The following is a 15,000-nucleotide window of genomic DNA, read 5'->3' as shown; positions in this document are numbered from 1 at the left end:
GTTGATTTGAGAAACGTTTCTTTTTTGTTGTTGCATGTTCTCCTTTGTTTTTTATTTATTCATCTATTTATTAATTCATTTTCCATTTATTCTATTTCTTTATTTTTTGTTTGTTTTTGTTTTTACCCTTGACACCAAGAAAACGTTGGTCAGATTTAAGATTAACGTTTGACTGTTTTGTCTAATTGAGGAAAGACTATGCATAAGAACTAGGGCCACCTACATCAAGATACAGAATAATCTATTCCAATTAGTAGACAACTTCTGCTTTGTGTACCATCAAAGTTTAAAATAATCTAGGTTTAGAGATAAATAAGATTACCTAAACGTTGTTGAAAATACTCCAGACTTTGTTGTCTTAAGACGGAGAGTAATTAGGAGATTAACCTATTAGGATCATTTAGAAAAGTTCAGAAAATATACAGGTTCTATTTTAGCGGTAGACGATTTTTTACAGGATTTTATTTTAGCGGCAATGACTTTATATTGTTTTTACTTCAGTGCTAGACGAATTTATACAGGTTTAAATCTAGCGGTAGACGATGCGATATGGATTTTACTTTAGCGGTAGACCAGCGTTACACGAATATATATAGATTTTATTTTCACGTTAAACAATTCAAACGATATTTATTCTGATGCCAATGATTGGATACATCTTTTTTTCGCTATGGGATTATACGGGTTTTATTTTGGCGCTAAAGAATTGCAAACAGGCTTTATTTTAGCGCCAAGTGAATCTATTCACTAGGATGAGACTCCGAAAATGATTGGGATTATTTAGAGTTATTCCAGACTGTATATTACAAAAATTTAGCTCCAGATGATTTTCCTCAGATGAACAGAGTCCCCTGGAATGACCGCAATAACGAAGAGATATTCCAGAGAGGATCTACTCGTTACTTCGTTTTCTTCGACCGAAAGGCTCATTCCTAAGGAGAAGCCTTCAACTTGGAAATGGGTCCTGATGGCCTAACTTGGGCTCTCGACCTCATAAAGAGTCGAAAGGGTGCGTAGGGGGAGGGGAGGGGGAGGGGAGGGGGAGGGGCAGGGGGAGAGCACGGGGGAGGAGATGTGAGGGGAGGATAAGATAGTATGGAGAACATAAGGACAATGTAGAAGGGTGGGAGAGGGGGGAAGGGGAGGGGGAGGGGGAGCATAACCACAGTAGAGGAGGGTTGGTTGTATGGCAAGGGGAGGGGGGAAGGGGTGGATAAGCATACTGGAGCAGGGGGAGGGGGAAAGAGAGAGGGAGAGGGAGTATATACACAGAGGGGTAGAATGGGGGGAAGGGGAAAGGGGAGAGGAAGCTGGAAGGGGGAGCGTAAGTACAGTGAGGGACGATAGGATGGGGCAAGGGGAGGGGGAGAGGGGAGGGAGAGGGGGAGAGGGGAGGGAGAGGGGGAGAGGGGAGGGAGAGGGGGAGAGGGGAGGGGAGGGAGAGGGGGAGAGGGGAGGGAGAGGGGGAGAGGGGGAGAGGGGAGGGGTAGAGGGGAGAGAGGGGAGGGGGAGAGGGGAGAGAGGGAGAGGGGAGAGGGGAGGGAGAGGGGGGAGTGGGGGAGAGGGGAGGGAGAGGGGGAGAGGGGAGAGGGGGAGAGGGGAGGGGGAGAGGGGAGGGGGAGAGGGGAGGGAGAGGGGGAGAGGGGAGGGAGAGGAGGAGAGGGGAGGGAGAGGTGGAGAGGGGAGGGAGAGGGGGAGAGGGGAGGGAAAGGTGGAGAGGGGAGGGAGAGGGGGAGAGGGGAGGGAGTGGTGGAGAGGGGAGGGAGAGGTGGAGAGGGGGGGAGGGAGAGGTGGAGAGGGGGGGAGAGGGGAGGGGGAGGGGGAGAAGGAGAGGGAGAGGGGGAGAGGGGAGGGGGAGAGGGGAGGGGGAGAAGGAGAGGGAGTGGGAGCATAACCAGAGGGGGGGTCTAGAAAGCAGATTAAAGAAGGGAGTGTCGAAATAAATTAGGGAGAATAAGAGATGGAGAAAGGGGGGAAAGGCAGATTTAGAAATGCAAACAGAGGAGAAGCGACAGAAAAAGAAAATAAAGAAGGGAGTTGGAGAAATGAATAAAGACATGAACAGAGGAAATGGATGGAGAAAGGGGAAGGAAGATTCAAGAACAGAAGCAGAGGGAGAGGGATAGAAAAGAATATAAAGAAGATAGAGAGAAATAGGAAAGAGAGGATGTAAACTGAGATGGTGGGGTGGGGGCATGTTTACAAACAGAACAAAGGAAAAAAAGTTAAATAAAAGGAGGAGTAAGGAAATGCAGAGATGAAATGAGAGAGAAGGGGGAGAACTGTTTGCATAAGAATTAAGGAGATGGGGACGAATGAAAAGGAGAAGAAAGAAGACACGAAGAAGGAGGGAGGGAGGGGAGGTGGAGATAAAGGAAGCCAGATAAAGAGAGCAGGTACAATACTGAGGAAAGGTTACAGGTAACGAGGGAGGAGGGAGGAGGAGGAGGAGGAGGAGGAGGAGGAGGAGGAGGAGGAGGAGGAGGAGGAGGAGAAGAGGGAGGAGGAGGAGGAGGAGGAGGAGGAGGAGGAGGAGGAGGAGGAGGAGGAGGAGGAGGAGGATACGAGGGCAAAAATAATGGATTGGGGAAGAGTGTGAGTGGGTGGAGATGAAGTGGACGGGAAGGTGAAAGGTAAGGCGCTGTGTGGAAGTGAAATGGATATTGAATGAAGCATAGAGAGAACAAAAGTGCAGCGAAGAGGAAGAGAGGAAGAGGAGGAAGAAGAAGAAGATGGAAGGAAACACCATTGACAGGGTTCTGTTTTATCTATCTTTATACATTTATGTATTTGTCTTTCATTTATCTGTTTACTTGTTCACCTACAAATTTATATTTTTGTTTATTCGTGTATCCATTTGCATCTTCAATAACGCGTTTGTTTATTTATTCATTCGTTTATCTATTTATTATTCTACCTATTTATTTACGTATCTACTATTTTTTCTTATTCATTAATGTAATTATTCATTCATTTATCTATTCGTCTATTTACGTACCTAGTTATTCATGTATTTATTCATGTATTGACCTGTGCATTTATTTAATATTTCTTCATTTAGAGAGAGAGAGAGAGAGAGAGAGAGAGAGAGAGAGAGAGAGAGAGAGAGAGAGAGAGAGAGAGAGAGAGAGAGAGAGAGAGAGAGAGAGAGAGAGAGAGAGAGAGAGAGAGAGAGAGAGAGAGAGAGAGAGAAAGAGGGAGGGAGAAAGAGGGAGAAAGAGGGAGGGAGAAAGAGGGAGGGAGAAAGAGGGAGGGAGAAAGAGGGAGGGAGAAAGAGGGAGGGAGAAAGAGGGAGGGAGAAAGAGGGAGGGAGAAAGAAGGAGGGAGAAAGAGAGAGGGAGAAAGAGGGAGGGAGAAAGAGGGAGGGAGAAAGAGTGTGTGTGTGTGTGTGTGTGTGTGTGTGTGTGTGTGTGTGTGTGTGTGTGTGTGTGTGTGTGTGTGTGTGTGTGTGTGTGTGTGTGTGTGTGTGTGTGTGTGTGTGTGTGTGTGTGAGAGAGAGAGAGAGAGAGAGAGAGAGAGAGAGAGAGAGAGAGAGAGAGAGAGAGAGAGAGAGAGAGAGAGAGAGAGAGAGAGAGAGAGAGAGAGAGAGAGGCAGGTGTGAAGAGAAAGAAAAAGGAAAAGATTTTTTCACAAGAACAGCTGGAACCAATCAGACTTAACGTTTCTGTAGAGGAAGGGATGGAGGGAGGGGAGGGGGGAAGGAAGTGGGAAGAGAGCGAGGGGAAGGGGAGGTGGGGGAGGGTAAATGAAGGGGTAGGGATAGCGGTATTGGGTGGTCGCTGAAATCGAATTACACCACAATCTAACTCCATACTCTTCTCCCGACACCAAACTCTGGAAACAGCAAGTTCTGGAATTGGTAAACGTCTACAATCACCCCACCAAGGTACTTTGGTTCCACGTCCTTCAGGCATCAGCCCAGAGAGTCCGAATTCCTACGAAGTAAACATTTAGGTTCTCTTTCCTAATTCCCATTCCACAGAGGTCCTGCTGCTATCGGGAATGGGGGGGGGCTTTGGGAAATGGGTTCCAATAGGTCCCAATCAGTCCAAATGGGTCCTGGAGATCGGGTCATCACCCCTACGTCTGGGAAGGAAAAGTCAGTTTCTTGCTAAGTACTTTCATCCGGGAACTTTGGGAAGAGTATTGGGGAAGCAGGGTTCCCTGGGGGGAGTTCTCCATCGACTCGAGACCAGATTGCCAAATTCGAAATGCAAAACTTTCGAGAACCCGTCCCTTATCCAACCTCTTTTTTATGGGGGGTGGCTGGAGAGTCTGGAAACGTCTTGATACCAAAGTGGACGGCACCCCTTTACAAAAAAAAAAAAAAAAAAAAAAAAAAAAAAAAAAAACGTCAGAGTTAAAGAACAATGGGAGAAGAAGGAATCCTTCATTGCCATGGATACCTAACTTTGGACTCCAAGCAACACAATTGTTGTTATTCGTTTACTTAATAATAAGAGGATGAGGGGAGACAATGGGAACAGGTGGAAGAGAGAGAGAGAGAGAGAGAGAGAGAGAGAGAGAGAGAGAGAGAGAGAGAGAGAGAGAGAGAGAGAGAGAGAGAGAGAGAGAGAGAGAGAGAGAGAGAGACAAGAGAGCGAAAACAAAAGAGAGCGAGAGCGAAAAAGAGAGCGAGAGTGAAAGCAAAAGAGCGAAGGCAAAAGAAAGCGAGTGCGAAAGCAAAAGAGAGCGAGAGCGAAAGCAAAAGAGAGCGAGAGCGAAAGCAAAAGAGAGCGAGAGCGATAGAAAGCGAGAGCGAAAGAGAGCGAGAAAAAGAACGAGAACAATAGAGAGCGAGAACGAAAGATAGCGAGCGAAAGAGAGCGAGAGTTATAGAGAGCGAGAGGGAAAGATAGCGAGAGCGAAAGAGAGCGAGAGCTATAGAGAGCGAGAGCGAAAGTTAGCGAGAGCGAAAGAGAGCGAGTGCGAGAACGAAAGAGAGCAAGAAAGAAATTAAACCAAGAGGAAGAATTATAGAGACTGAAAGAGAGAGAATGAGCAAAAGAGATTGAGAGCGACAGAGAGCAAGATATCCATAAATAAAACGCCTCACTGTATTTCTGTGCATCATTCAAATTGAAAACGATTTGTGCATTTAACTGTTCAATTGAATTTCTCGGTCGAAGTATCTGACAATTATGGGAGAACGCCCTCCAAGATTTCTTTACAAAAACGACCAAAATCAAAATATCTTCATATTTCGATGGAGGTAAATTCTTGAATTTAAGTAAGAAAGGCAATATGTTATTCTATGGTCGAAAATAGAAAGACCTGATAACCTTCCCAATGCTCTTCCTTCAACCTCCTACCCTCCCTTCTTCCCACCCTCCCTTCCTCCCCAATGTCCTTCCTCCTTCCCTCCACCGCGCCTTCCCCCACTTCCCCTCCTTCCCTGGCCAACGGGCTAAAACCTACTTAACCCTCAGTGACCTAATAAAAGAATAAGTAGGTAAAAAAACAAAACAGAATATATAAACAAACAAACAAATGAATATCTAATGAAAGAAATTAATAGATAAACTAATAAATACTCCAATTTCAAGATTTCAAGGATTTGTTCTAAATAAGACCAGATAAGAGTCTTGGGAGTGAATGTTCAAAATTGATGTGAAGAAATCTCCCCTACGGTAGACGGTGATGAGCCTACACCAGGAGGCACTGAGCCGCAGACATTGAAGCCGTCACCTTTGTTCTGTTGCGAACTTTAGAATATTATTGAGGTAGGTAGAAATAATTACTGGTAGGACTCAGAAGTGCGGGATTCGAACCCGAGGTGGGGAAGATGTGAGGCTAGCATTCTTCCGATTTCACCAACTGTGGTTATATCTAGTTTATTCCTTTCATTTTTATATTCTAAACACTTAGGATGCTCTTTGAAGAAGTATAAAAAAGAAAAAAAAAGAGAGAGAGAGAGAGAGAGAGAGAGAGAGAGAGAGAGAGAGAGAGAGAGAGAGAGAGAGGAGAGAGAGAGGAGAGACAGAGAGAGATAGGAGAGACAGAGACAGAAAGAGACGGGGAGAGGGAGAGAGAGAGAGAGAGAGAGAGAGAGAGAGAGAGAGAGAGAGAGAGAGAGAGAGAGAGAGAGAGAGAGAGAGAGAGAGAGAGAGAGAGAGAGAGAGAGAGAGAGAGGAGAGAGAGAGAGAGAGAGGAGAGAGAGAGAGAGAGAGAGAGAGAGAGAGAGAGGAGAGACAGAGAGAGAGAGGAGAGACAGAGAGAGAGAGGAGAGACAGAGAGAGATAGGAGAGACAGAGACAGACAGAAAGAGACGGGGAGAGAGAGAGAGAGAGAGACAGAGAGAGAGAGGAGAGACAGAGAGAGATAGGAGAGACAGAGACAGACAGAAAGAGACGGGGAGAGAGAGAGAGAGAGAGAGAGAGAGAGAGAATCACTCTACAATTAAATAAATCCAGGAGATGAACTTATGGCTCCATATATACTTTTACATCCGTCCACCGCTTCTTTCTATCATCTCACACTTCAGCACGTCAGCCCCTTTTACTTCCGCCATCTTTGTTTATCTAATTATTTCCTCCTAGTTTAATGAACGAAATGCAAACTACTCTTAATTAACTCCTGCACCCTCACCAAATACCTACTACCTCCACCTCTGAAGTCTTAATTGCCTCCTCCTCCACCTGCCTCTTCCCCTAAAACCCTCCTACTTGCCTTCCCACCCTAACTTTCCTTTTTCCCTAATTGCCTACTCAGGTGCCCTGAAGGACATTTTCTTTTTAATCTTCTCCTAATAAGGATCACCTTCTGTGTACTTGCCTCGTTATAGATACAAGGTTCTGTTGCTGGTTGGGGGTCTATTGTATTCAGTGGTATGGTATTGTATTCCTAATATGTTTTCCTCTGAATGTTGACGTGATCGATCTCGCTCTGTTACAGTTCTCAAGATTCTCCTCAATCACCTTCACGACTCGACCTCTTCGGCGCCATGTTGTCCCCCCCCCCAAGGATAGAAGCGCTGGTTATTGCCGAAAAAAAAATCATAACACTTTCCGCCCCCCCCCTTTCTCCGTCCCCATCCCCCCTTCCCTTTCCAATTCCCTTTTCCCCCTTCCCACATTTCCCTTCCTCTTTCCCCTTCCCTTTCCCTTTTCACATCCATCTCTTCTCTCCCCATCTTCCTCCTCCATTTCCTCTTCCTTTTCCAATTTTCTCTCTCTCTCTTCCCTCTTCTCTCCTCCCCTTCTCCTTCTCTTTCCAGCTCCATCCTCCTCCTCCTCCTCCTCTCCTCTTCCCTCTTCTCTCCTCCCCTTCTCCTTCTCTTTCCAGCTCCATCCTCCTCCTCCTCTCCTCTTTCCTCTTCCCCCTTCCCTTTCCTTTCTCACCTCCCTTTCCCTTTCCCTTTCTTTTCCCTTCTTTCCCTTCCCTTTCCAACTCCCTCCCCCTCCAACCTCCTTTTCCTTCCCCTTCAACCCACTCCCTCTCCCTTTCCGTCACCCCTCTCCCACTCACTCTCCTTCTCTCTCCACCTCCAGCTTAAAAATTCTTTGCTTGAATAACAGCTACATAACAACCCTGTTTACAAGGGACCGTAATCCCATTGTTGTTCCTAAGCTTTAAGAATGGGGAGACCAATTACTTCAAGGAAAAGGAATATTATCAGCCTGCTGGTGCCGCCATCGTTAACGTGCTGGTCTTGTATTCGCTTAGTTGTGGGTTCGAATCCCGCACTTCTCTACGATTCCCAGCAGTGACTGTCACCTGTCCCAACAGTCAACAAAGCGCATAAGAAGGAAATAGGCAAAAATTGGTTTACTAATAGGGTGGTCGATGAATGGAATAAACTTAGTAACCATGTAGTAAGCGCTGAAACTATCAGTTGTTTTAAAAAACGATTAGACAACTTTATGGATGGGGATGACAGGTGGTGATGGATACGGAGCTGCCTAGTGTAGGCCTTATGGTCTCTTGCAGTCTCCTTTATTCTTATGTTCTTATGTTCTTATAATAGGGCAAAGGTGGCGGCTTCGGCCGCAGCTACTTAGCTCCTCTTGGCGTGCGATCCTTACCTTCCTCATGTCTACCTTGAGATTATTTATTTACTTTCTTCTGGACATTAAACTTAAAATTGTTGAAGACTTTTTCTTCAAAGGTCCAAACTGGCAATGGATACACATGGTTGAGAAATAGCTTCCCGTGAATTATTGGTTGAGTGCATTTTCGAAAGCCCAATGGATCAAAAAACTGATTCCAGATTTTAAAAATGACGAACAGAACAAAGTAAAAAAAAAAAAAAAAAAAAAAAAAAAAAAAAAAAAAAAAAAAAAAAAAAACAATGGTAAAGAACTCCAGATGGGAATGCAATTAAGTTAAAAAACTCGATTTTCTTTTCTATTACTGATATTTTTTTCCTGGAAATTCTAAGGACATCCAGTAATGAACACGTCAAAAGATTTCAAAAGAACATTCTAGACATTTTGGAAAAACAGAACAAAAGAACGTGGAGTGTTTCGATGTCGGCGGAAGACCCTTGGACTCTAACGAGGAGTGATCCGGAGAGGAAGAAGAGGAGAAGAGGAGGAGGAAGAGGAGGAGGAGATGAATGTGAAGAACAATAACAAGAACACAAGATAAAAAAAAAGAGAAAAAGAAAGAAAAGAAAAAAAAGAGAAGAAAGAAAAAAGAAAAAGAACAAAAAAGAAGAACAAGGAGGAGGAGAAAAAGAAGAGAAGAAAAATAAGGAGGATAAAAAGAAGAAAAAGAAGAAAAGAAGAAGAAAGACAAGAGGAGAAGAAGAACAAGAGGAAGGAGAAGGACAAGAGAAAGGGAAAGAGGAAGGAGGAAAAGAAGAAGAAGAAGGAATAGGAAAGGTAGAATGAGGAAAAGGAGAAGACAATGAAGAGTAAGAAGAAGGAGAGACAAAAAAGAAAAAAATATTCTTAGAGGAAAGTTTTTAAGTATAATATTATTTTATTCATAAACGATTAACATCCATTTGCTATAACATCCAATGTCTCTTATGCATAATAGAAAAAAAAATTAAGTTCGTCTTAGAAAATACTGTGGGGTATATAAATAAATAAAAATAGATAAATAGAGAAATAAGTAGATAAATACTGTGGGGTATATAAATACTGTGGGGTATATAAATAAATAAAAATAGATAGATAGAGAAATAAGTAGATAAATAAGCAAATAAAGATAAGTAGATAAAATAGACAAATACACAACAAAATGTTGAGCATTGTGTTCAGGAGAAATCACTGGGGCAGGAAAGAGCTAAACAAAGTGAGAGAGATTAATGAAGTCACATAAAAGGTGGGAGGGAACAGGGAGAGAAGGGGGGGAGGAGGGGAGAGGGGAGGGGAAAGTGAGTGAGGGAGGGAAGGGGAAGGAGAGGCGGGAGGGGAGGGGAAGGTGGGGAGGGGGAAGGAGGAGAGGAGATAGAGGAGGGTGTGTAGGGGAGGGGAAGGGGAGGGGAAGGGGAAAAGGTAAGGGGTAAAGAAGGCGGGAGACTAAGGGGAAGGTGGGTGGGAGGGGGAGGAGGGGGAGGGAAAGGGGATACGAAAGAACTGAATGAGAAGGGGAAAGGAAAAGGGGAAAGGAAAGGGGAAAAGTTAGGGAAAGTCAAGATTAAGGGCAGGAGAAGGGGAAACACAAGACGAGTAGGGGGAGGAAGAGAGGGAAAAGGACAATGTTGGAAGACGGGGGAGGGGGAGGGGAAGGAGGGGGGGGAAAGAGGGGAAGACAATTGATGACTGGAAGGCTTCCAATGAATTGCATGGAGGAAGAGACCTCAGCCTTTGGATCAAGAAAAAAGAAGAAAAAAAATATATAGAAAACTAGGCAAAGGAAAATTATATATATATATATATATATATATATATATATATACATATATATACATATATAAAGAAGAAAAGACAAAACAAGAAAGACAAAGACAAAGACAAAAAAAAAAGAAAAAAAAACAGAGGGAAGAAACAGTTGTTACTGGTTCCCACTGGTGCTATTTTACTATTTACTCAACCCGTGAAAAACAGTCGAATGATGGACAGCAGACTGATAACATTAGACAACAAGGACACCAATGCCTCACAGAGCTTTCCCCCTTGTGAAGTGCCTTATCCCTCGTTTACTGCTCCTTTGATAGTGAGGAAGCAAGGAGCCAATATCCTCCCCCTGCCGATGGCCCTTTGCTATGACAACGATAACTGACACTCTTCCATTGAAAAACTATGTTGAGTAATGTGTCAGATTCGTGTGTGTGTGTGTGTGTGTGTGTGTGTGTGTGTGTGTGTGTGTGTGTGTGTGTGTGTGTGTGTGTGTGTGTGTGTGTGTGTGTGTGTGTGTGTGTGTGTATGTTTACAAGAGAATCAGATTTTAAACTCGATTCGACAATTTATTTCGCTAAGTACAAATTCTTTGTTGAAGACTTGCCCGAACTGGATTTAATCGAAACCGAAGATTTGTGGAACCTGATTAAGTTTGGCCTGGGCAGCTTAGCAATTAGGTTTATTACTTCCTGAAACATTTAATTCCTTCAGGAAGGTGGCTCTTAATATAGTTTCTTCTGGTCTGACGATGTTAAGGGAAAGAAGCGATTTCTTTCCTTCAAGGTGCCTTCAAGTTAGGTCAAGTCAAGAACCCGATCAAGTTAGGTTTGTTTAATCTAGTTTAGTTTAATCTAGTTTAGTTTAATCTAGTTTAGTTTAATCTAGTTTAGTTTAGTTTAGTTTAGAGTTTTCCCTTTTTCCTCTTTCTTTTCTTCCTTTTCCTCCTCCTCCTTCTCCTCCTCCTCCTGCTCCTCCTCATCTTTAGTTTAGTTTAATTCAAGTTTTGCCTCTTTCTGGTTTTCCTCCTTTAAATTATACCTTTCCTCTTTTTCCTATTTTATCTTCCTCGTACTCCTATCTCTTTTCATTTTACTCTTCCTCCTGCTCCTCTTTTCCTCTTCCTCCTCTTTTTATCTTTTTCCTCCTCCTCCTCCTCCTATCTTCCTACTGCTCCTCTTTTATCTTCCTCCTCTTCTTTTCCTTTTCCTCCTCCTTCTCTTTTCCTCTTTCTCGTTCTCCTCCTCCTCTTTTCCTCTTCCTCTTTTCCTCTTCCTCCTCAAAAATGCTGTCTGTATACCCGAGACAAATGTACTCGATTTCTTTATCAGATGCTCCCTGTATTCGCAAAGGACGAAACTACTCAATTTGAATATCAAATGTTGCCTGGATAGACCAAAATTGAAAAAAAAAAAAAATCGTTTCTTATACCAAATGCTGCCAGTATACACAATGGTTAAATATACTTAATTTGAATATCAAATGCTATCTGTATATAGTCGGATAAAAGGCATTTTCCGTATACCAAATGCTGCCTGTATAAACAAATATTGAATGTATTCGTGTTGAATACTAAATGCGTCTTGTATATAGTTAGGTAAATGGTATCTGTTCCTTATACCAAATACTACTGTCTGGATAGATATACGTCGGCAGTTTACGATTCGAATACCAAATGCTCCCAGTATATAGCCGGGTGAATGGTACTTGTTCTTTATACCGTATGCTGCCTGTATAAACACTGAATGCATTTGTTTTGAATACCAAATGCTCCCTGTAAACACATCAAACTCGAGGCCAAAGGTAGAGCGTTTGAAGAGATTTGATTGGTTCAAATGAAAGACTACACTTACCTCGTACTCTAACCGTCTTCCCACCAAGAATGTACGTGTCCGTGGTGATTGGTAGAGGTGCTCTGGAGCCGTCAGCGAACACCTGTACACCGGACACCTCGATGTCTCTTCGTTCCAAGGCTTCCCTGCAAATGAGAAGAGAAAAAGGAAATTAGTACGGTTATCTGTGACTCGGGGGTGATTAAGGAAACAGAGTTGTTGATATTTTATTTTTTTATTTTTTATTATTGTTATGATTTGGGAAATTAGTCACTCTGAGGGAGGTTAATAGCTGTCGATCACGAGCCCTACACGTGATCCAAGGTCATGGTGAAGCACAATCAAATCCACCCACACACTTACACTTACACAAAAACCCTCCCCACACAAAAACATTCTCTTTCTCTCTCTTTCTCTCTATCTCACTCTCTCTCTCTCTCTCTCTCTCTCTCTCACACACACACACACATACACACACACACACACACACACACACACACACACACACACACGCACACACACACGCACACACACACACATACGCACACACACACACACACACACACACACACACACACAAATACAAAGACACACACACACACAAACACACACATTCACACTCTCTCTGCCCCTCCCCTCCCCCCCCCCCCTCTCTCTCTCTCTCGTGCAAAGAAAGCCGAGTTGTTCGGCAGAATCCCTCATCCGAAGAGCGATACAAGATCCAAAACTTCGAGTTCCAAAATCCCAATACCAAATTGATTGCTCCATACTGTCCATTTGTCTGTCTCTCTGTCTGTGTGTGCGCGCGTCACTTTTCGCGTCTGTGAGTGTGTCTGTCTTTGTGTGTACCAGTCTTTGTGTCTGTGTTTGTCTTTCCATCCGTCTATGTGCGTAAGTTTTCGTGTCTGTGTCTCTCTGCCTCTGTGTGTCTGTATGTCTTGTCTGTGTGCATCATTCTCAGTGTCTTTGTCTGTCTGTGTGTCTGTCTACTTGTGCCTTTCCCCTTGCACTTCCCACTACGCCTCATCCTTCCTGCCTTCCTTCCTTCTTTCCTCTGTTCCCCTTCCTGCTCTTAATCCTCTCTCCTTTCAGCTTGCCACCCTAGAAACTTGTCTCAATTTCGGCCTTTTCTCAACATCTCTGTCTATTCCACGTTTAGCCACCTTCTCTCCATGCACTTTTGTGTGAATATATATATATATATATATATATATATATATATATATATATATATGTATATATATATATATGTATATATATGTATATATATATATAATATATATATATCATATAAATACACACACACATATAATTTTACAAATGCGTTACTACATTAAACCTTCCTGATATATATATATATATATATATATATATGTATATATATATATGAGAAAGGTGGAGGGGGAAACACGGGTCTTTATCTGATTATCGAGTTTATTCCTGACCGGTTTCGCTTCTGAAGAAGCTATTGTAAGCGAAACCGGTCAGGAATAAACTCGATAATCAGATAAAGACCCGTGTTTCCCCCTCCACCTTTCCCATAATTTGTCCCAATGTCTCTACATATATATATATATATATGAATTATATATATGTATATATATATATACATATATATTATATATATATATATAATATATATATGTATATATATATATATATATATATATATATATAATCTTGCGAGTGCAATGACTGCATATAATATTTGCAATCAAAAATATTGGAATATTCGTGACATCGCCTTCGCCGCAGTCACGATCTTTCCTTCGGAGCTGAAGACCATTCCCCCTCATAAGAATAAATGATCCAAATTTAACCTCAACTTTTCAGCTTTTTTTCCATTTTTCTTCTCCAAATTTTGCTTCATGCTAACACGCTCACGTGGTCGAGGCGTCCGGTACCGACCTTCCCCTTTCATTTGACTTGCACGGCCGAATCGAACTGCCGATGGTGGTGTGGTGAACTCCTCTTGGGGGGAAATGTGTGAGCGTACATACAGACGCACATGTGTACATATGTGTACACATATACACACACACACACACGTACGCACACACACACACGCACACACACACACGGCTCGGTGGCGGATTGGTAAGGCACTGGCCTCACAAGCCGGAGAACCGGGGTTCGATTCCCCGGCCGGGCGGAGATAAGTTGGGTTTGTCTCCTATCACGTGTAGCCCCTGTTCACCTAGCAGTGAGTAGGTACGGGATGTTAGTCAAGGAGTTGTGACCTTGCTGTCCCGGTGTGTGGTGTGTGAGTGGTCTCAGACCTACCCAGAGATCGGCAAATAATGAGCTCTGAGCTCACTGCCGTAGGGTGGTGTCTGGCTGTCTCGAACAGAGGCTGCAGCAGATCCGAGGTGAATACACACACACACACACGCACAAACTCACAATAATATCTCCACATATTCAAAATATGATTATTCATCTCCGTATACAGTTTGTCCAAGACTTGGAAAAAAAAACCTATAGCCAGAACTTTCATCGTGGACGAAGCAGCGAAGGCCGAGAATAAAAAAAACCCACGTGCAGTTGCGTCTATATTAATTGCCTTTCACATATATACATTTTTTTTTATTATTTCATCTTTTAGTTATACACGTCTGATTCTCTTCTCGTGTCGGCTCTGCTGCTGCAGTCAGCTTCAGCTATTCTGCATCGTTGTGATGGAGATTCATGTGACTTTGCTGAGTTGACATGCAAGCAGGTCTTGACATGCAAGCAGGTCCTGATATGCAAGACTTCTTCAGTGAGCTTCTGGAGCGAATTGGGAGTTGGTAAGAGACCAAATTGAGGGAAACGAATTGGAGAGAAACGGTTTAAAGGAAAACGAGCGAGAGAATTTTATTTGAAAATAATTATGTATAAAATAATGTCGGGAAAGGGATTACGAGAATGAAAATAGACTTGGTAGAAGGAATTGAGAAAAGGAATATGTGGGACAAATTTAGGTTTAACAATGAAATAGGCAAGAAATGGTGTGCTTAAAACAGTGGAATCGACTTAGTAACTATGTACTGAACGCTGAAACTGTTGGTTGTTTTACAAGAAGATGAGATAAGTTTATGGACAGGGATGACTGGTGGTAATGGACATAGGTCTACTTTGTGTAGGCCTTATGGTCTCTTGTAGTCTCCTCCATTCTTATGTTGTTATGTTCTGAGAAGTAGTAAGATAAGGTGAGAGATATAATTTACGGAGACAAAAGAAATAACTACCGAGGTAAATAACCAAGACAGGCAGAGAACGCTGTTAATTGGTCAATTAGAAAACAAATCTAGGAATCAATTAAGGATAAATTAAAAAAGAAACAATGGCTACGTACACCAAAACTAGGAACGCAAGAAAAATATTTCCTGAACACGAAT

General features: G+C 43.0%; 1 protein-coding gene across 2 annotated transcripts in view; it reads right to left on the bottom strand.

Annotated features, from left to right (window-relative positions):
• LOC143018115 (uncharacterized) overlaps positions 1-15,000 on the bottom strand; it is a 494,912-nt gene that overhangs the window by 144,283 nt on the left and 335,629 nt on the right. For both annotated transcript variants that reach the window (XM_076173237.1, XM_076173238.1), the window contains exon 9: positions 11,642-11,766. In XM_076173237.1, the coding sequence (XP_076029352.1) occupies positions 11,642-11,766 (125 nt within the window). The remainder of the gene's footprint in view (positions 1-11,641; positions 11,767-15,000) is intronic.

Source organism: Oratosquilla oratoria, chromosome 34 (genome assembly GCF_046742065.1).
Source record: "Oratosquilla oratoria isolate Oo_2021 chromosome 34, ASM4674206v1, whole genome shotgun sequence".
Lineage (NCBI taxonomy): Eukaryota > Metazoa > Arthropoda > Malacostraca > Stomatopoda > Squillidae > Oratosquilla > Oratosquilla oratoria.
This window is presented reverse-complemented; position numbering and strand designations above follow the sequence as displayed.